Source organism: Hipposideros armiger, unplaced genomic scaffold, assembly GCF_001890085.2.
Source record: "Hipposideros armiger isolate ML-2016 unplaced genomic scaffold, ASM189008v1 scaffold_107, whole genome shotgun sequence".
Lineage (NCBI taxonomy): Eukaryota > Metazoa > Chordata > Mammalia > Chiroptera > Hipposideridae > Hipposideros > Hipposideros armiger.
This window is the reverse complement of record NW_017731457.1, coordinates 1,219,687-1,240,933: the sequence shown is the minus strand read 5'-3', so window position 1 is coordinate 1,240,933 and position 21,247 is coordinate 1,219,687. Positions and strand designations below refer to the sequence as shown.

Here is a 21,247-nt window from a genome sequence, read left to right as displayed (position 1 = left end):
ACTGGGGAATTCTAAAGCAACACGTACTGCACAGAAAAGGCGGTGTGGTGGCAGTTTTCTGTGTGCCTGTATCGCACCATTTTCCGGTGATTCCTGTAAGTCATTTCTGAAGGGCTCACGGCCCTGGGCTGTTCTGAGAAGTCTTTCTAAATGGTCAGTAAATTACAACAAACCCTGCCCTCACCCCACGGAACTGTCTTCCCGACTTCTAGAAAAACGGAGCCTAACTTGTTCAGTCTATTATCTAAATCACCTTTTTTATTAGGAGGCAAGAAGCATGCACAGAGACAAAAAGCTGGCTCTCCTTGCGGCCTTTTGTTGCCACATTATGGCCAACAACATTGTAGTTTTATCAGCTAAAATGCCAACACACGCCCAGACTGGGTGCCCTGCCCCGAAGGTTCTCTGCCCCACGCCCCCACCCCCGTCACCACATCCCTAAGTCTGGAGCTGAGTGCAGACGCTCATGGGTCTGTGTGGAAGCACCGGGAAGCCCATGCACAGCGTGTTAGAGGAAGGCGCGTTCCAGGGCCATCGGGGCAGCATCTTCTCCCAGAGCAAAAGGCTGGGACTCCTCTTTCTGGGATTCTCGGAACCCAGTCCATGAGCTCGTCATCTAACTGGCCACTGGGGCCATTGTCTTCTGACACAGCCTGGCCAGGAGCCCTGCCATCTGCAGGAGGGAGTTCACACCTTCCGCTATTTTCATATGAGTATATCCAATTTCCTGAAACACAAACCAAAGGTATATCTGGTCAAGAAAAAAATTTTTATTTTTTAAAATCTGAAATAATGGTTTACTCAAAGTTGATGCAATGAACTCAAACTCCAACTGGAAAATGAACTCAAGATGTCACGGATTATGTTTAACTAAAGTTCACTTTATTTCCTAAAAGGAGGTTGAATTTCTTTGTAAAATACTGTTAAGAAAAAAAAGCCAGACTTGAAGAAAACATTAAAATATTTAAAAAACAAATACCTGATAAAGGACTTGCATCCAGAATATATAAGAAACTCTCCAAACTCAGTAGTAAGAAAACAACTCAATTAAAAACTGGTAGATTTGAACAGATGCTTCATTAAACAAGATTCTGGATGGCAAATAAGCACATGAAAAAGTGCTTGACCTCATTAGTTCCTGGGAAATGCAAATTAAAGCCACAAGCTACCTCTACTTGACCATTAGAATGGCTTTAAAACACCACCCGAGCATTCCGAGTGCTGGCTGGTGTGGATCAGCTGAAGCCCTCACACACAGCTGGAAGCACGCACAACACTACGGCCATATTGGGAAACACTTTGGGTTTCTTACAAACTTACATTGATCTTATAACCCAGCAATCTCACCTCCTGGGAATTTACCCGAGAGAAATGAAAGCTTAGGTTCACATTCACACTCATTCATGTACACAAACGTTTATAGTTATAGTGGTTTTATTCATAGTCACCGAAACCCAAAAGTCCTTCAACTGTGAACACACACTCTGCTACGTCCATACAATGGAACACCACTCAGCAATAAAAAGGAACGCCCCACTGACACGCACAACAAAATGCTTAAGCTAAGTGAAAAAAGCCAGACTCAAAGGCTACACTTCTGCTTGATTCCATTTATGTGACGTTCTGGACAATTCTGTGCCCCAAACAGAAAGTAGATCAGTGGTTTCCAGGTGCTAGAGGGAGGAGTGGACTACAAATGGGCACATGAATTTGGGGGGAATTAGCAAGTCGGGTGTACACGACTGAGTCATTTTATCAGCAGAATACACCTAAGAGGCTAAATTTACTGTGTAAATTATATCTTAATTAACCTGACTTTAAAGATGAATAAACCAACCAATCCCTAATGAGTCATCCTAAGGAACAGCAGGTCACACTGACTGGCAGAACTGGTTTAAACAAACCCTTAGCCCCCAGGACAGGTAGCCAGCCTCACTGAGTGTCCTCCCGGTGCCAGGCCTGTGAGTAAAACAAAGAAAACCATAGTGTGGTCCACATTCTTGGGGGGAGAGGCATTGCTATACTCTCACTGACCTTAATAAACTCCAGTTTCAAATATTCTGCCATTTGGAAGGTTTTACACACTCGAAAAATGTTGCCAATGATGTCTTCCGGTGAATAGCCGAGATGCCACAGGTGAGCGAGAATCTAGACAAGAGAAGGTACGCTAAGGCTGAACTCTGTAAATGACAAGGATACTGGGGGGACGTGAGATTACAGTCACACCAGTCTCGGGCCTGTCACACTGCTGGAAGAGGACAGATTACCCCAGAAAAGCCAAGTGATTCTGAGAATCAGCTGAATACCACGGAGGAGCTGGTGGGCCATGGCCTTTAGATCATGTGGGGTAATTTAATTGATTTTTCCCAGCAGGCAGAGAGAAAATATTGCAAATGTCTTAAAATGCATTGCAAGGTCTACTCCTATAGCCACGTGATGTCTTTGTCCAAGGCTCTTAAACCTTATTAACCATCCCAGCATGCCCCAGAGCAGAAGCAGAACCCGTCTGCTGTGCTTTCCCTAGCTGCCAGTCCTAACCACTCCTGCAGGAGCGGCCCTGGACAAGACTACAGCAGTTGGCAGGGCCTCCTGCCGTCTCATACCCCACCCCACCCCACCCCATCTAGACTGCAGGGTCTGAAGTCAGTTGGTTTTGCCTTCACTCTGGCATCTCGAGCGAATTCAGGGGGCAGGGAAGCTCCGTGTGCATAAACCTGAAGGCTCCTTCAGGCCCACTCGGTGACCCCGTCTGTGTGCCTGGGGCTCTGCCTCAGTCTCCCTGCCTTGCACTCCAGTTTCACATTAGGTCTAGTCCTGCGCTAAGCTGTCAGCTTCTAGCCTAATTTGGTGGAAGGAGTGGGAGGGAAACCTGCTGTGATGAGACCAACGGCCTTAAATCATATCACTGCCACTCATGGGACTGGAGGGTGGCATGAACCCCAATGCCCACTGGAACCTGCTCACAGGACCAGGCTCTATTATCAGGCTGGAAACCCCTGCCCATGCCCTCCTGGCCGACCTGCGACTGCTGGGTCCTAAGATGCCCACTCCCATGCTCCTCGGGAGGACAGAAGAGAAATCTCCCCTCAACAAAGAGAAAGATGGCTTCATCGCAAAGTAAGAAGTGGGGCTGGTCTCTCCTCATGTCTTAGGTGGACAAATTCGGAGCACAGAATAGAACTGAATTATAGTAAAAAGACATGATTTTGAATTCCAGTTCTACTACTTTTACACAGTGTGATTTAGAGAAAGGAATTTAGCCTCTCTTAGTCGTAGTTTTCTCATCTGTAGAGTACCAATTTGAAGAATTAAGGGGAGTGATGCGCGTAAGCCCCTAGCACAGGGAGCTCCCACGGCCCTGCCTGGAAGCTAGAAGCGGAAGGTCCCGGGGACAGGGGGCGGGCGGCACCTTGTAGGCTTCGTCGATATTGGCCTTCACACAGTGCTGGATCATCTCCTTCACCAGCAGGGGGTGGGGCTCATCGCAGACCTGGCCAAACCGAAAAGAAGGCGTCAGGGGCTGAGGGGACCATCTGAAGAGGAGCCCTGGCACAGCAACCTCTAGACCCGCAGTTCTCAACCTTCCTAATGCCGCGACCCCTTCATACAGTTCCTCATGTTGTGGTGACCCCCAACCATAAAATTATTTTTGTTGCTACTCTATAACTGTAATTTTGCTACTGTTATGAATCGTAATGTAAATATCTTTTTGTTTTCCCATGGTCTTAGGCGACCCCTGTGAAAGGGTCGTTCGACCCCCAAAGGGGTCGCGACCCACAGGTTGAGAACCGCTGTATCTAAACCATCTACATAACCAGCCTCTCAGCTGTCTTTTTTCATTGAACCAGGCTGGGGAAAGCCCCTCTCACAACCAAACAGGAAGCGTACGATGTCAACTTGGACCTCCTGCAGTGAGGAAGGTTTCTGACACTAGGTTTCTCACATACAAGGTGAATTAACAAGAGCCAATGAAGACTCTGCCCAGCGGCAGCTTTAAAGCCATTAGTCACATCTTAGATCACTTGGATGACCACTTGCCCAGAACCACTTAGAAGCCACTTAAGACTTGAGAGGTCTTTGGGGCTAGTCTCCCACCAGAATCGGAATTGGCTTTCCCCAAACAGGGTCCCCGGCCTCAGCATGACCTGAAGAGCAGCCTGCTGGGTGGGGATGCAACTCTCTGAGCCCACAGGCTGCCTCCTGCAACCCCCGACTGGCCTGAGAGCCCACCCTCTAAAGCAGTATCACCATTTACTCTAAATGAAAATCTTTGGATGTCTGAAGATAGCACCTAAGCCTGCCCTTGGCCTTCTCCTCCCAGCTCAATTAACTTGCCTCAGAAGCCCTGGTTTCCAGGCACTCAAGGCTGTGCTCCAGGATGAGATGAAACCTTAACTGTCACTAGGCGACTAAGGAAGTTCCCCTCAGTGATCCTGAAAATACATCACTGCCAAGGTCTAAGCAGAGGTTTTAAGCACAGCTTTCTTTACCCATAAGCTTGGTAAGAAAGAGCTCCAGACTGAATGGATGGACAACCGTGACCAATTTTTATCCCCAAATAAGGGGGCAATCAGATACTGAGTTGTCAGGAGTGGGCAACCAGTTTTAAAAAGTATTCCCCAAGCAGAAATCTGCCAATGTGGGAGTGTGAGAATCTTTTTCCTCAGCTTGGCTTTGAAAAGATTTGCTCCCCCTCCAGGTGCAGGTGTGGTGAGCCAGAGCCTGCGAGCACAAAGCAGGGGAGAGTGCTGTGCTCTCCTGAGCTCCTGCCTGAGCCTGTATCCTCCACACAAAATGCTGATAAGAACACCTGTGTGCAGGGGCGTTGAGAGGATCAGGGGACGCAGCGAACGCAGCCAGCACCAGGCCTGAGGCAGCAATGCGGTGCTTCCATTTACCACACTGTGGCATCCCAAAGTCCTGCCCAACCCTCCAGTGTGGGGGACAAAAGTGGGCAAGTGGGAGCAGGGCAACCCCCCCCATTCAGTGAGGGCGAGCCCCAGCAGTGGCGGCAGCCTGTCCGTCCCCTTCTGTCCAGCACTGCCACCTCCATGCCCTGACCCCACAGATAAATGCTGCTTTTGTAGGCTGTGATGCCCAAGCTAGCTTTGGTACCTTGAACACATTCTCACTGTTAATAAAGCCGAATCCTGAGAAAGTGGACTGCAAGTTGTTCAGTGCCTGTCAAGGAACAAAAAACACATCCAGGGTGATTAACATTCTCAGCCCTTCCCCATGTCTTAGCTGAGCACCCTCCCTACAGGCAGGGAGTACAAGGCCCTAGCAGTGTGTTGGGCCAGCGCTCCCGTCTGGCTATGCTCGCTCTGCAGCAGTCACTCCCCTCTCCCCCTAAAAGGGTCCGCGCCTGAACGGTCGCTGCACCCACCTGCCTCATGTCTCCCTGGGCGGTGAAGATAATGGCTTCCAGACCATCGTCGGTGTGCTGCACCTTCTCCTTCTCGATCACATTCATTAACCTTGCAAGGATCTGGGCATCAGTCAGCTTGGTGTAGCGGAGGACGGCGCACCTTGACTGAATGGGCTCTGACGGAGATAGGGAGAGAGTGAGGCCCCCAGCCGAGGACGGTGCCGCCCTGCTGGTTTAGTTACTCGGGAGCAGCCTCACAATCCAGGGCCCAGTCACACTGGGACCTCTCTACCCAGCAAGTGCTCACGAGTGCCTGGGTAATCAGGGCTAAATTTCAAAGTATCAACCAATAAGCAAAAAGAGAGGCCACAGCCAGCACTGCCCAGGACGACCTTGGCTGGCCACAGCTTCCAGAAGGGTAAAGATCCTCCAGGATAGAGACACACGTGTCACAGCCCGTAGGTGAGCCAGTGCCGGCCCAGGTGGACTCCAGATCTGTGTCTCCTAAATGTCAGGGCCCTTCTGGGCATGTCACCATCCAGTCAGTCTGGGGAGAGCACACAGCATCTGCGTGGTTTATTTCAAGCTGCACAGGAAAGTCTGACTACAGCCGGTGCTGACAGCCATTAGCTAGACGAATGCAGGACTCTGGAAGCTGCCCTTAACCTTCGGTGCAGACTATGATAGCTTCTCCATGATCTCCAAGCCCCAATTTCATCTCTCTCTCTGTTTCACCCGCCATCTGGTACCACACTGGCCTTTCTCAAAACGTTTTGATGTTGCCTATTCCTGCCAAGGCAAACCTTTCAATAGCCCTAACATTACAGTACAGCTCACCTCTGACCCTTGTACGTTAAATCTTCTGCAAACCTCATGTTTCTACTCTAACCCCACGACTGGTACCTTGTCTATCCTGGAACAAACCGACCTGGGATCTCCTGGAGGGCTTGTCCCACCTAGGATGTCCTTCCCCGTAAGTTTCTTCCCATTTAAACCACAACCATCATGGAAAGCTCCTCTCAAACCCCTCCTCACGGAGCCAGTCCAGGTCTTCCCACACTGCTGCCACCACCCCTCCTGTGTTCACACACACTTTCAAGGAACACGCTCCTGTTAGCTGATTTGCATTAAAGAAACCAGTTACCTGGCCAGCTGTTGGGGATGCAGAGGATGAATATGATGACGAGGTCCTGGCTCTTCAGAGCTTAAGTTTATCAGGACAAAGGGAGGCATACACAGGCAAGTTAGAACACAACGGGACAGGCCATGGCAGAGGTTTCTAGGAATAGCTCTGGGAGTCCAGGCCAGGGAGCGATCAACTCAGCCTGGTGAAGGGGAGCTTCTTGGTGGAGGGGAGATCTGAGCTGGGTCTTTAGGGGTTAGGCTGGAAAAGCAGAGGGAACAGCATCTTCAGAGGCAAGAGTGCTGAAGGGGCCTATGGGACTCAGGGAACCGTAAGATGCTAAGGTCGCAGTGCATGGAGTAAAAGATGAGGCTGCAGGCACTGGGATCCTGTGTGCTAGCCTGGGGGGCGGGAGGGAAGGTATGGCTATGTGGGCAACGGGAGACCACTAGAGGGTTAAGCTGGGTAGTGGCAGGGTCAGGCTTGTGCTGAGAAAACCCTGGCAACCCACTGGTGACTCGGGTGCAAGAATTTACCAGTGACAGGAAGAAACAGTGTAATAAAGAGGGGTGGGAGTTCAAGACATGAGAGATGGGACGAACATGAATTGGATTTTGGTGAGAGGTTGGCTGTGGTGATGAGCAGACAAAAGAGAAATTGGCATGACTCAGAGCTTGCTGGTTCGGGAGGCCCTCTCCTATCTGTGCGTGACCTCCTGGAGGTCAGGGACCCCTCTCCTATCCGTGCGTGACTTCCTGGAGGGCAGGGACCCCTCTCCTATCCATGCGTGACTTCCTGGAGGGCAGGGACCCCTCTCCTATCCGTGCGTGACCTCCTGGAGGGCAAGGACAGAGCCTCATGGAGATCTGTAGCCTCCTCTGTGCCTTGTGCAGAGTAGATGCTGCGTATGTAGAACGTGCTCAGTATCTGTTGAGTGGATGAGACTTTTCAGCAGCTTTCCTAAATTAGTCCATCTCAGCTTATCTGAAATTAGGAAGCCTCACAACTGAACCCTATTTACATATTTGGTTTATCAGCACAGACAAGAGAAAGAATGATTCGAAACTGGAGTTCATACATAAAAGCAGTTGATATTCCAACTACACTAGAAGTTTCCTTCAGTTGATTTTTATCTTTTAATGAGTACTAAAAGCTAAAGTCACAGCATTTAAGTACATGTCAGAAGAAGGCGTCCATGGCCTTCCTCAAAGAAAGTACGCTTCTCTTTTAACTGTATGACTCTCTAGGAACTTAAGTGAGGTTCAGTTACTGAGTTTATGAATCACTTTTGCGGCAATCTGATCACGAACCATTTCCTCTAAAGTTAAGAAATAATTTTCTTTAAAGATTTTATTTTTGTTTGCTACTATCACTTTAGAAATTAAAAATAATCCGAATGCTGTATCAGAAAAATTAATTTCATGCAGAGGGAGGGCCAGACCTTTCTCCACCAACTGTGCAGTTTCAAACCACTGAACAATTCCTTAATGCACAGCCCTATGCAAAATGCACTGGGGGGGGGGGTCTCTAAGTATAACACTGCTCCTACCCTCACAGACTTATCTTACCACTGGCTAAGGAGACAAGCTACACACACACACATCAAGCAAGAACTTTTAGCACAGTTTCCTCCACCACCATTGGTGCCTCGAAGGTAGAGCTGTTTCTCATCAAATTCTGTCTGTTCCACACTAGCAGTGCCTGACACCTACTGCAAAGAGAGTAAATGCTTGTTGAATGGAATGGCTGAATAAATGAATGAACACATACTATCTGGGGAAGGACAATGAACATAAAGGATTCCTGGTACCAGAGAGCCCACCAGCTTTGCGGGAGCATCACGGTTGGTAACCTGTTTGTCTGAGGCAGCGCACAACGGCCCAGGTGGAGATGGCGGAGTCGGATGGCTGAACGCACACAGGCTGGGGTTTAGCAGGGCAGGTGTAAGGCAAGGACTCAGGACAAGAGAGCTGTGAGGAACGGTGAGAGAAAGCTAGACTGTGTCCACAGTCTGTATCAGAAAGGGAAGGATGTGAAAGCAGCAAGAAGTTGAGACACTGAGAGGGGAGGGCTCAAAGAAGTGGGGAAACAGGTAGCTTGCTGGGAGGGAGGGAGGGAGCTGGAAGGACAAATGCCAGGTCAGCGAGAAGACTAACATGAAAGGCTTTACAGGTGAGGCAATTCCTGGTAATAACCAAGCCCGGTGTGCAGACATGGTGCCTGCCAAGTGCTTAGACACACACGAAGTGCAGGAACACATTTGGAGAGGGGTGGTGACTAGGACACTGTGCACAGGATATCAAAACGTCACATATGCCTATGATGGCGCAAGTCAGACAGACCTGGGGTTCCAATCCCAGCTCTTCCACTTGCTGTGTGACTTTGGGCAAACTACCCAACCTCTCTGAGCTCATTTTCTCATCTCTAATGTGAAGCTAATAATACCTCCACAAAGAATTATATAAGATTAAACGAAAAAGTTGATTATATAGTGCTCGGCCCACGATAGGCAATCAAAAAGTTCCTACTCCCCCGCTGCTAAAGAGCCAATGTGAGCACCATGTGGACCCCAAGCCACCAAGAGCTGACCCTCACCTATGATTTTATCTGAAGCATTGCAAGCAAGCGCAAAGCGTGTCGTTTTGGAGTAGATTTCCATGGTTCTCCTCAAGGCTTGCTGGGCTCCATCAGTCATGCTGAGAAGACAAACGAAAGAGCAGTTTGTAACTGGGACCCAGGGCCCAGTGGACACACATCCCTCCCTACAGAGCCTGGCACACCTGACCTCCTGACCGAGCATGCTCAACCTCTCTCCAAGACCCCGTCTGGATCTCACACGGGCACAGCGGAGGCCCTGTAGTCGGGCTGCCTGGGCTCACCGCGCAGCAACTTCCTCTGCTAGTTATGGGACCACAGGCCAATGATCTGAGCCTCAATGTCATCCATCCCCTATAAGGAGCTAATGATACCGCCTAATTCAGAGGGTTGTGATGACAATTAAATGAACTAACAGGTTAAATGTTTAGCAAAGTGCCTGGCAGAATGTAAATGCTTACATATAAGTGCTCAATAAATGTTAGCTATTATTGCTATAAATAATGTTACAACAAAATGGTTAAGGTGCACTGATGCTATGGAATGTGGCAATTCCAAACTATTTTCAAACAAAATTATAATGTGGAACACTGCTTTTTATATTAAAAGAAAAAACCAGGGTACAAAAAGTTTATATATTATGATCTCAACGGTGTAAAAAAATGCATGGTATAGAAAAAGAAATAAAGCAAGACATTAACAATATTTTCTAGGGCCAGCCGAGTGGTGCGTTGGTTAACAGCTGGCTTGGGACGCCAGCTCTGAGCAGCAGGGCCCTGGTTTGGATCCCACATGAGAGCCAGTGACACTGCGCCCTCTACAGCTAAGATGGTGAGCAGCAGCTCGACCTGGAGCTGGACTGCCGTGGGTTGCCGGTGACGGCGTAGGCTGCAGCCCCTGCTGCAGTGGGCTGCCATAGCTACCGTGTGGCCAGCAGCCAGCGTTAAGTGACTGGCAGCTTGTGTGAGTTGCCAAGAGCCGCTGTGAGCGGCCGTCCAGAGGCCGGCAACCGATCTGCCTCATCCGGGAAGAGCGCAATGATAATACCAACATGGGCCAGTGAAGCAAAGTCCTCCACAACTAGACTGAAGAACAAAATGACAGCAACTTGTCTGTTCCCCTTCCGCGATTCCCCAGTGCTGTTCCCCTCCCCCAATTCCCCAATAAAATCTTTTAAAAAAAAACCAAAACAAGCAAGCAAAAAACCAATATTTTCTGAAGTTTCTTCAAAGAATATTACTGTTTGTTTAATGTCATTTAAAACTTTGTTTATATGGTATGGTTGTACAACATTGTGAATGGCACTAAATGCCACTGAATTGTACACTTTAAAATGGTCAAAAATGGTACATTTTATGTTATGCATATTTCACCACAATAAAAAAATATGTATCATTGAAACTACTCACGTGAGTGATGCTGGGACAAATACATTGACTGAGTGTCTCAGACAAATGTTTGTAAGTTAATTAAGGTAGTTTTAAGGACCAGGGCCCTATTTAGTTGCTTCTGAAGATGTGAGAAGCAAAGGCGGGAGCTTTTTCTCCTGGTTTAATAAAGCCCAGTAAGAGATTTAGAGATCAAGGTCAACACGTATCGGCAAAGCATTCTACCTGTCTGCTTCATCCAGGATGATGATCTTGTGTCGCCCTCTGGGAAGGGTGACTTTCTGTTGGGCAAACATTTTGATTTTGTTCCTCACAACATCAATGCCCCTGAAACAATGAGCCAGAATTTAACATCATCTTCTGGGACAAATTCAGTTACCTTCATGGGAACTTCTCAACCTCAATATACCATCATGGACCCAATTTTAGTTTTTAACTTTCCGTTTTTTCAAGAAAAAAGATTTTATGAGGAATTTTTTCTTTTTTCTTTTTTTTTTAAAGATTTTTATTGGGGAATTGGGGGGAGGGGAACAGACAAGTTGCTGTCTTTTCTTCAGTCTAGTTGTGGAGGACATTGCTTCACTGGCCCAAGTTGGCACCATCATTGTGCTCTTCCCAGGCGAGGCAGATCAGTCACTGGCTTCCGGATGGCAGCTCACGCTGGCTGCTGGCTACACACAGTAGCCCATGGCAACCCACTGCAGCAGGGGCTGCAGCCTACGCCGTTGCTGGCGACTCTAGGCAACTCAGCTCCAGGTTGAGCTGTTGTTCAGCATCTTAGCTGTAGAGGGCAGTGTCACTGGCCCTCATATGTGGGATCTGAACTGGGGCCCTCTGGCGTCCCAAGCCAGTTAACCAACGCGCCACTCGGCCGGCCCTGTATGAATTTTCTTAAACTTAAGCAAGGAGTGTGTCTCTTCAGCAGCACATACACTAAAACAGAACAACACAGAGAAGACTAGCATGGTCCCTGAGCAAGACTGACACATAAATTTGTAAAACATTCCGTATTTTTAAAATTAGCGTCACGGGCCAGCCGAGTGGCGTGTTGGTAAGAGCTGGCTTGGGACGCCAGCTCTGAGCAGCAGAGCTCCAGTTCGGAACCCACATTAGGGCCAGTGATGCTGTGCCCTCTACAGCTAAGATGGTGAACAACAGCTCGACCTGGAGCTGGGCTGACGTGAGTCGCTGGCGATGGCGTAGGCTGCAGTGGGCTGCCATAAGCTACCGTGTGTGGCCGGCAGCTGGTGTGAGTGGCTGGCAGCCGGCGTGAGCAGCCATCCAGTGGCCGGCGATAGATCTGCCTCACTCGGGAAGAGCGCAATGATGATACCACCATGGGCCAGTGAAGCAACGTCCTCCACAACTAGACTGAAGAAGAAAACAACAGCAACTTGTCTGTTCCCTTCCCCCAATTCTCCAATTAAAAAAAATAATAATAATTAGCAAATCACAGGGATGTAATGTACAGCATAAGGAATATAGTCAATAATATTAAATAACCTTGTGTTAGATAGGTACTAGACTTACTCATATCATGCTGATTACTTAATTAGGAATATAAATGTTGAATAACTACATTGTATACCTGAAACTAATATAGTATATATTAACTATATTTTAATAAAAAATAAATTTTAGGGCCGGCCGAGTGGCACCTTGGTTAAGAGCTGGTTTGGGACGCCAGCTCTAAGCAGCAGGGCCGCCGGTTCGGATCCCACATGAGGGCCAGTGACACTGTGCCCTCTACAGCTAAGATGGTGAGCAACAGCTCAACCTGGAGCTGGGCTGCTGTGAGTCGCCAGTGACGGCGTAGGCTGCAATGGGGCTGCAGTGGGCTGCCATAAAGCTATTGTGAGCGGCCGGCAGCTGGCGTGAGCTTTTGTGAGCTGCCGTGAGAGGCCGTCCAATGGCTGGTGAACTACTACCTCACCCGGGAAGAGCACAATGATAATACCAACATGGGCCAGTGAAGCGATGTCCTCCACAACTAGACTGAAGAACAAAAGGACAGTAACTTGTCTGTTCTCCTTCCCCGATTCCCCAATAAAATCTTAAAAATAAATAAGTACATTTAAAAAAAAGAATCAAGGAGTGAACAACCTATTTTTAAGGACAATAACTAAATATACTTTCATCCATTTAATCACTCAGCAAGAAGGACTTCATTCTGGTTTTCTAAAAGAACATGTGACAGTATTCTTTCATCTTTTATCATATCTATACACCAATATTTACAGGATACAGTTTGTAGGTGATCAAAAGCTGTAGGCAGGTGTGTATACAAAGGTGACTGGAAGGAAACATGATATGGAAATGGAAAAAAGTCATTGTATTGATCATTCAAGTAGTTGTTTATAAATCTAAAATTGAAAATACTTTGCAATCACGAGCCATTCCCTCTTCAACAAAATTATGAACCACAGAAGTTTTCAAAAACAGTGAGTTTGATATTGCAAGTGTGAGAAGAGCAAAAGGTAATGATAAGCTAGAACCTAACTGTATCTGCATTGACAAAATGGATTGATTACAGGCTCATTCATGACAGCTGATGAGCAGTTAGTTGCCTTCCAAGGACATTGCCTGTTTCAAGTATACACAATTTTCAAAACCAGGATAATTAGTGCTGAGAACCACAGCTTCAAGGAATAACCAAAGGCAGACTTAGCAGACATTTAACAGGTCCTCATTTCATAACCCTCTACGATTTCATGTCTAAAAAGTAAACCAGCACCTCACACCCATTAGGATACCTACTAGTAACACCAACAAAACAGAAAATAACAAGTGTCAGTGAAGATACGGAGGAACTGGAACCCTTGAGCACTGTTGGTGGGAATGCAAAATGGTGTGGCCGCTATAGAAAAGTATGGAAGTTCCCCCCAAATTAAACAAAATTACCAAATAATCCAGTAATTTTATTTCTAAATATATACCCCCAAAAACTGAGAACAGGGTCTTGGAAAGATATTTGTATACCTATGTTCACAGGAGCATTATTCACAACTCACAATATCCAAAAGATGAAATTAACCCAAGTATCCATCAATGGATGAATGGATAAGCAAAATGTGGTCTCACACACACACACACACACACACACACACACACACACACACACACACAGTAGAATATTATTCAGCCTTAAAAAGGAATGGAATTCTGACACATGCTAAAACATGGATAAAACTTGAGGACATTATGCTAAATAAAATAAGCGAGCCACAAAAAAGACAATTGCTATATGCAGCCACTTATATGAGGCACCTACATGTCAACTTCAAAGAAACAGAAAGTAGAATGGTGGCTGCCAGGGAGTGGTGAAACGGGGAATGGGGTGTTGTTTAATGGATATAGTTTCACTTTTGCAAGATGAAATAGATCTGGAGATCAGCTGCACAACAATGTGAATATACTTAACACTACTGAACTGTACATTTAAAAATGAGTAAGATGGTAAATTTTAAGTTATATGTATTTTACCAAAACTAAAAATATTTTAAATTTCCATTAAAAAAAAGTAAAGCAGCAAGTCAAGTGCCTGTGACGGAATCTCATGAGCAAGCACTTCCCATTCTCTTTCACTGGGAAGGGCTAAAGGAAAACACACAGCTGGCCAGGCAAGCTCCACGTATAACACAGAACGAAAAAAAGGCTGTTTCTATAACAATTCAGAATGTAAAACACTCAGTGCCCTGCAGTCCTAACTCCAGATGTACCTGTCATTTGAGGCATTGAGTTCCAAAACGGCGTCCTTGAGAGCTGGGCCCAGAAGGGCTCGTGCCAAACACAGAATGCTTGTGGTTTTGCCAGTTCCCGGGGGCCCCTAGGAATGAGAGCTCCATAAGTGCTTCAAGCCAACAGAATGAACTTAATGTAGCTCCGAATTTACTGTTCACCACTGTTCCCTTGAACCCTCAACCCCAACACACAGCACACAGTAAATCAATATAGCAACCAATCCACAGGCCTCCTGACCAACTTGGGTGAAATGTTTCCCTTTGCCGAGGGGAACGTAAGGGCTCTGGTGGTGATGGGCCTCCCTGAAGAGGAAGCTCTGTGCATAAGAAAGCTCTTCAGAGGGAAGCGAAAATAAGACTCCAAGACGTCCACCAGGGCCAGGACCAAGTACTTACCGCGATGATAATATTAGGTACATTCCCTTCTCTTGCAAAGACCTGAAGGAAGAAATGTTCATTAAAGCTGGTTAACCTGTAAACCTGAAGAGCCAAGCCTCCCCAGCCACATAGACCCTCCCGTGTATTAAACATGGCTGTACATTTCTCCATATGGATGCCCCATGGAACTCTCACCTCAGCATATTCAGAGTTGAATTCATCGTTTTTCCCTACAAACCTGAGGCTCCACCCACATTTACCCTTCCATGGACTGTTAATGCCATCAACCCTACCGCCCCCACCAGGAACCTGGAGATCACTGTTACCCCTGATTGGATCGTCTCCCTCACCCCGCACAGCACCTCGATTACCAAGGCTTGGTCATTCTTTCTCCGGTATCTCAAGTCCATTTACTTCTCTTCAGCCCCACTTCCACTTTCTTAGCGCAGTATCTCTTGCCTGGATCACTTTCAGTGGGTCATCAACTGGTCTCCTTGCCTCAAATCTCGCCCTACCCCAATCCATTTCCCATACTGTTACCATACCAATTTTCTAAAACACTCACCTAATGAAAACGTTTTTTCCAGACTGAAAGCCGTGGATGACTCCTCACTGTCCTCATTCTGAAGCCCAAACTCTTAAACATGGCTGGAGGCCCTGTGCAGTCTGGATCTTGCTCGCCTCACGAGCCCACTTCTCCCGCCCCCCAGTACATGCACTCGGCACTCAGTGGGCTCACGGACCAGCAGCATCAGCAACCCTTGGGAGCTTGTTAGAAATGCACAATCTGGCCTCACTCCAGAACTACTGGGCCAAAATCTGCATTTCAACAAGATCCCCAGGCAATTCATGTACATATTAATGTCCGGAAAGCACTGCTCTGTATTCCAATCAGATGGCATTTTCCTCCCCAAGAACAAGCCAGGCTCTCTCACTTCAGGGCCTCTGCACATGCTATGCCTGCTGCCTGCCCCCCAAGCCTGACTAACTCCCACTCATTTAACTTGGTATCACTTCTTCCACTTAGGAATGAAGACAGTGTGGGCAGGCTAACTCCACTGGGCACCCCTCCCATGTGCCCCCACAGGACCCTGTGCTCCTCTAGCAGAAAGCTTATCACATTGCCTGCTGACCTAAACGCTGCCCCCATTAGACTAAAAACGCCACACAGGTAGAGGGGATCAAATCTATTCTGTTCACCAATATAACAACAGGTCCTAACCCCACACCGTATCTGGCCCAGAGAAGATACTCGAATATTTGTGAAATTAATGTGTAAAATAAATAACTTTTCAGCTATTAAAGTCTAAGTCCCCATTACTACAGAGACTACCTGTCATGTATCAGATAGCTGAACTACTAGATTCTGCCTAAAGACCTCTAGGGCTAGGAATTCAAAGCTTGTCCCGCTGCTGAACATCTGTGCCTGCGCCTGTTCTGAAGCTGGCTGCCTTGTCACTTAATCCCTCCAGGCAGGGGCTGGCAAACTATGGTGGAAGGGGTGTGGGGAAAGTGGGGGGGTAATCCAACCTGAGGCCAGCCCCCTAGGCAAGAATGGTTTTCACATTTTTAAAGGATTGTTTAAAAAAATAAAGAATATTTGATCAGGACCTTACATGGTTTGCGAAAAGCCTAAAGTATCTATTAATCGGCCTTTACAGAGTTTGCAAACCCTGCTCTTGAAGATTACAAAACAAGTCTGATAGCCCATCTCCAATAAGCCAGCCTTTCAAACACCTGAAGTCCCACTACTTCTAGTTGTCTCCAAATTCAATGCCTCCCACTCCCTCAATTCTGGATCTGTGGCTCACTGCCGCCCCCCCACCCCCCATATTGGCTGTCCTTCTCCAAGTGCCTCGGCTTATCAAAGCCACAATAACCGACGTAAGTTCACCTATATAAAAAAAAAATCACTCACCTCTAGCCTACTTACGGTGTCTTCATTCCCGACAATTTCATTCAATTTTACTGGTCTATATTTTTCAACCCTGTTTTTAAGAAAACACATAAAGATGTTGACATGGCTATTTTCACACTACCACAAAAAAAGCACTAAAGGGCCGTAATCCTGACATACATTCAGTACAAATATAACAAATGGCTGCAGGTTTTAAATTGAAGGGGGTGTCCAAGATCCATTTGAAAAGTGCATAAGAATTACACACCAAAAGCATCAAACCTGCCACAGCAGAGAAACACCTGTTGTTGCTGGAGATGGGCCAAAGCAGGCCATCTGGACCAATGTGGCACTGTGTGGAAACTCAGTCGGACCGTCACAAGAGGTCCAGCACACGTGGCACTGACATCATTTGATCTGACAGACATGGGTGCAACCGAGCCCCTTTCTCATCCCTTACCTGCCAGTTTCTGCAGACTTGTGCCAGGTACACAGCCGGACTGGCTAGACAGAAACCACAGGCCTATCCCGGAACTCTCTCTCAGGCTGTGTGGTGTGGACAGGCTAGTGGCCTAGTCAGATCAATACTTCTTTTAAATGAATAAGCAAGCTATGCTATGGGAGAAAATTACTTTCTTTAGCTCTGAGAATACAAGTGGAAGTAGATTTGCAATGACTTGACCTTCAACACTTCCTCTGCCCTTTGAAAAACTCCCCAATTTCCTCCCCAGCTTGCACCCTCTGCAGGTACTGGTTCTGCTCCAGAAGAGGCTGAATACAAAAAAGCTTGTTTGCCACATACTGTGGGAAACAGACAGCTCTCCTCCAAGACCAGCAGATGGAGCATGCTTGGTCCTACTCATTTATTTTTCATACTCAACCCCTTCCTGATGCTAAGCACCGCAAAAAGGAGTTAGAGATCTCAAGGGGAGGAAAGCAGAAGGTACAGAGATGGTTCTTGCTCTGAAGCGCTTTCCCACTGGTAGAGAGATAGAGCTTAGCGAGTCCTACTCCAGTAATAAACTGGTTATAGAAACCAAGGGCTGTGGAAGCCCAGAGGAGGGAATCACCACCTGAAAATGTTAGCTTAACTTTGAGCTGGACTTTGAACAAGATGCTCCTCCTTCAGGGCCTTCATAGCTGCTCCATCTCCCCAAAAGTTTTCTCCACATAGTTCAGGTCTTTGCTCAAATATCATCTCATCAATGGCCTTCCCTGAACACCATAGCTATTTACTCCACAGCACCTGTCACCATCAAATATACTATACTGTTAAAATTACGCTGATGGTAACAACTTTGCACACCTCTTGTAATTGGAGAAGTCAAAGGTCACTTGTTTTCATCTTTTGTTATCAGTATATTTGAGTGTTACAATTTTAATAGTTTTTTCCTTTCTTAAAATGTGTATACATTTTTGTGGCACCCTCTGTATATCTACTTGTTTATTTTTTACTTTGTTTTTATCAAATGTAAGCTCCATGACAGCAGTTTGTTTTGTATACTGAACTACCCTAAGCATGCATGTTGTGCATGGAAAACAATGCAAGCAATATATGTAATTTTAAAGTTTCTGGCAGCAACATTAAAAAAGATAAAAAGAAAACAGATGAAATTTATTTTACTAATATAATTTACTGAACCTAATACATTAAAAATATTATTCCCAACATATAATCAATATAAAAATTACTAATGAGTTCTTCTTAATAGTAAGTACTCGAAATCCAGGTGTATTTTGTACACTTATAGCCCATCTCAATTCGGACTGGCCTTATTTCCAAGGCTCAATGGACTCATGTGGCTAGTGGCTGGGGGACTTCACAGCGCAGCTGTAGATATTCCAATAAGCTACACTGTGCTCCATTTAGGTATCTGCTTTCAAGAGGAGGGGTCGGCTGGAGGTATGGGCATACAGAGGACAGGGAGTAACCATTCGCACGCGCGGGACCCGAGCAAAGCGCCCGCACCACAACTGTGCCAGGGGCAGGTTATTTCCCAAGTCATCATTTCCTCCCAGCTACCCAGGATGCTATTTAAAATAAGGCAGCACAGAAAGGAGGCGAGTCCCTTCTGCACACCCGTACTTCCGAACCTGCGTCCGACGCTTCCCGCCGAGTGACTATGAGTCGCCCCTGGCGGAGCGCCCGGCGCAGAGTGGGTGGTCACAGGGGCGGCTATGATAGCATCGTTCTGACCGGCACTCCGCTTCCAGAGATCAGACCGTCCATTGTCGACCCCGGGGGTGCTCAGCGACGCACGTCCCTCGCTCTCTCCAAATAATAACCTCCTGGACGCCACCTTGGAGACGAGCTCCCGCCGCAGGGTTCCCCCGGGACGAGACCCGCCGCTCGCCCACCCACGCGTCCAGGACACCCATCGTTTAGAACCCAGGCCCTCACCACGGCAGTTCGTAGTGGCCGGCGCTGCCGGAGGCCTTGGTGGGGGCAGGGGCAGAGCCCTGAGCCCCGGACTCGCCCGCGCCACGGAGTCCCTCCGGCACCTCCATTCTTCCGCCGGCTCTTCCCGCCGCCTAAGTCCCCGCCACATGACGCCATCACGCAAGTCCCGCCCCAGAGATGCGAGGGACACCGGGCGCGAGCGAAGCCTTGTGCCCGCCTCCTTCCGCGCCTGCGCAGAGAGCACCGGCCGGGCGGGTCGTCGGTTGCTAGAGGCCACGGTTGCTGTGGGAGACCTGGCGTCCGGTCGGCGAGAGAGGAAAGCGAGACCTGACCGCATCGTCTTCCGAGAAGGGAGGTCGCTTCAGAAAGGGACATTCGGCGGTTTTCGTTTTTGTGTGACTTGTTGGGAGGCCCTCTTCGCGCGGGCCGTAGAACAGCTGCGCCGCGGTGGGGCAGCGCGCACGCGGGGGCAGCCCTGGCGGGGTAGGAGCGCGCTGCTCTGTGCAGGGAGGAGCAGTGGCCTGTGCGCATTCCACCTAAACGCAGTACCCAGCGGCGTACACGGACAAGGACTGACGTCCAGTGGCGCTGGATGGCGGAAATCCGACGTCTGGAACCTGTCGGGTCCCAGTTTTCCGATTGCTCAGAATGTTCCGATGCAACACCAGCTCCCATTGGGTGGGCTCCTGCGCCCTGGAACTTGACATTTATTATCAGGGAATTCTCACAATGCTGCAAGATGGCCATTACTCCCATTTTGCAGAGGAGGCAACTGCCCCGCTAAGATGTAACTCAATTTCATTTCAGAGAAATAGGTACTTAAGATTCACAAGTGTTTTCAGCACTCTTTTGGGCTGGTTTTCTACCTATTGAACTAATCTTTTCTCCCATAGCCCAAATGCCGTAATAATAATACAAGGTGGATATTCATATTATCCTCGTTTTACAGATGAGGAAACAGGCTTGAGAATCATTGGATAATTCGTCCAATGTCTTTTAGGTTGCAAGTGGTGGAGCCAGGATTCATTCCCCACAATGCTGCCAAAGCAATTCAAATAAAATTATATTTTATTGCACACCATATTGCATTACAGTTTGGGGGTAAAAACTGGCTTTAATGCCTGAATTGAAGGCAAGGATTGGGACCTATTTATCTCTATCCCCATTGCTTAGCACAAGGCCTGGTGCACTGTAAATGTTCAATTCCAGGGTCTTGAATCCACAGTGAGGATCCGCCTTTCCAGAATAGTTTGGGTAAGCTTTGAGGAACTGGGCTGCTTTCACTAAAGGACTAATCAAAGCCCCATGGCCGTTTTCCTTCCATCAGCAGTCAAAATCTGTATGTTGTTAACATAAGAAAAACTGCCAAACCTGTAATTTTTATGAGTTTATTTGAGCCAAACTGAGGACAATTGCTGGGAAGCAAAATCTCAGTGGAGAATTTGAAAAAATGCTCTCCGGATGGCGTGGCGACAGTTTTGCCACTTATTTTTTACATTAAAATCAAAGGAGAAGCTATAAGGGGGGTTACATGAAATCCATTGGAGGTAGATTTAAGGGGGTGGGAAAAGCAAAGCAGGGAAATCTCGGGTTGGATCAAAAGGCAAAATAGAGAAACATACTTCTTTATATTGGTGGGTACAGGATAGTTAATTAACATTTAAAGCACATAGAGATGGTATTCGGGCAACAAGATAACTATGGGGTTCTGTGGTGTGCTCTGGTGCCAGCGGTTGAGCCTTGAAGGGTTTGGAAAAGAAGATTACTCTGACATTTCAAAGGTATGTTATCTTAGATGTAAAAAGCCAATAGACTGGCTCACTTGAGGTAAAGATTGACCTTTGTCAAGGGAGCTACAGGCCCCGTACGTGACCACCCACCATGACCTGCTGTCAGTTAGGAATTTTTATGTGCAGGCCATCCTGTGTGGTAACTTTCGGTCCCAGTTTGTAAGGCCTGCCATGCGGGCATCCCCTGAGCTTGTCAGGTTTAGTGTGTGATCCCTTTTTTGTCCTCAATATATAATGTTGATTAGTCATTCAAATAAATATGGGCTCCAGAATCTATATTGTAGGTGATTGTTTTCTATTTTTATTTTTTAGTCCCCCCCTCCCAAGAAGCCTTGCCCATTATGACAGTTTATTGGAGAAGACAATATTGCTGTTATATTAATTTTTCATTTGTAAACTCTGTGCTTCATCTTTCCAACCCGAGTGTTTAGTTCCTTGAGGACATGGTACCTACCCCCTGATTCCTAGTTTCTTCCCTTGTACACAGTAGCCTTGGAGCTGATGTCTGCCGATTGCTCATTCCAGCTACGCAGCCAGGCCAGCAAGGTCCCAGCAGCAGGCACAATT

General features: G+C 47.4%; 1 protein-coding gene across 1 annotated transcript; it reads right to left on the bottom strand.

Annotated features, from left to right (window-relative positions):
* Positions 1-238: 238 nt before the first annotated feature.
* Positions 239-19,051, bottom strand: RFC2 (replication factor C subunit 2). Its single transcript, XM_019646935.1, has 11 exons — positions 18,891-19,051; positions 16,511-16,580; positions 14,611-14,652; positions 14,194-14,300; positions 10,700-10,801; positions 9,087-9,187; positions 5,387-5,544; positions 5,116-5,181; positions 3,410-3,490; positions 2,035-2,148; positions 239-727 (listed from the first exon to the last, which is right to left on the bottom strand). The coding sequence occupies exons 1-11, from the start codon at positions 18,995-18,997 to the stop codon at positions 617-619; spliced, it is 1,059 nt and encodes a 352-aa protein (XP_019502480.1). The 5' UTR covers positions 18,998-19,051; the 3' UTR covers positions 239-616.
* Between the last annotated feature and the right edge of the window lie 2,196 nt (positions 19,052-21,247).

Coding starts and splice junctions, on each gene's coding strand:
- RFC2 (XM_019646935.1), bottom strand. CDS start 18,997: ATGGAGGTGCCGGAGGGACTCCGTGGCGCGGGCGAGTCCGGGGCTCAG. Junction 16,581..18,890: donor GGCCACTACGAACTGCCGTG/GTGAGGGCCTGG, acceptor TCTTAAAAACAG/GGTTGAAAAATATAGACCAG. Junction 2,149..3,409: donor ATATCGACGAAGCCTACAAG/GTGCCGCCCGCC, acceptor TCTCTTGTCTAG/ATTCTCGCTCACCTGTGGCA.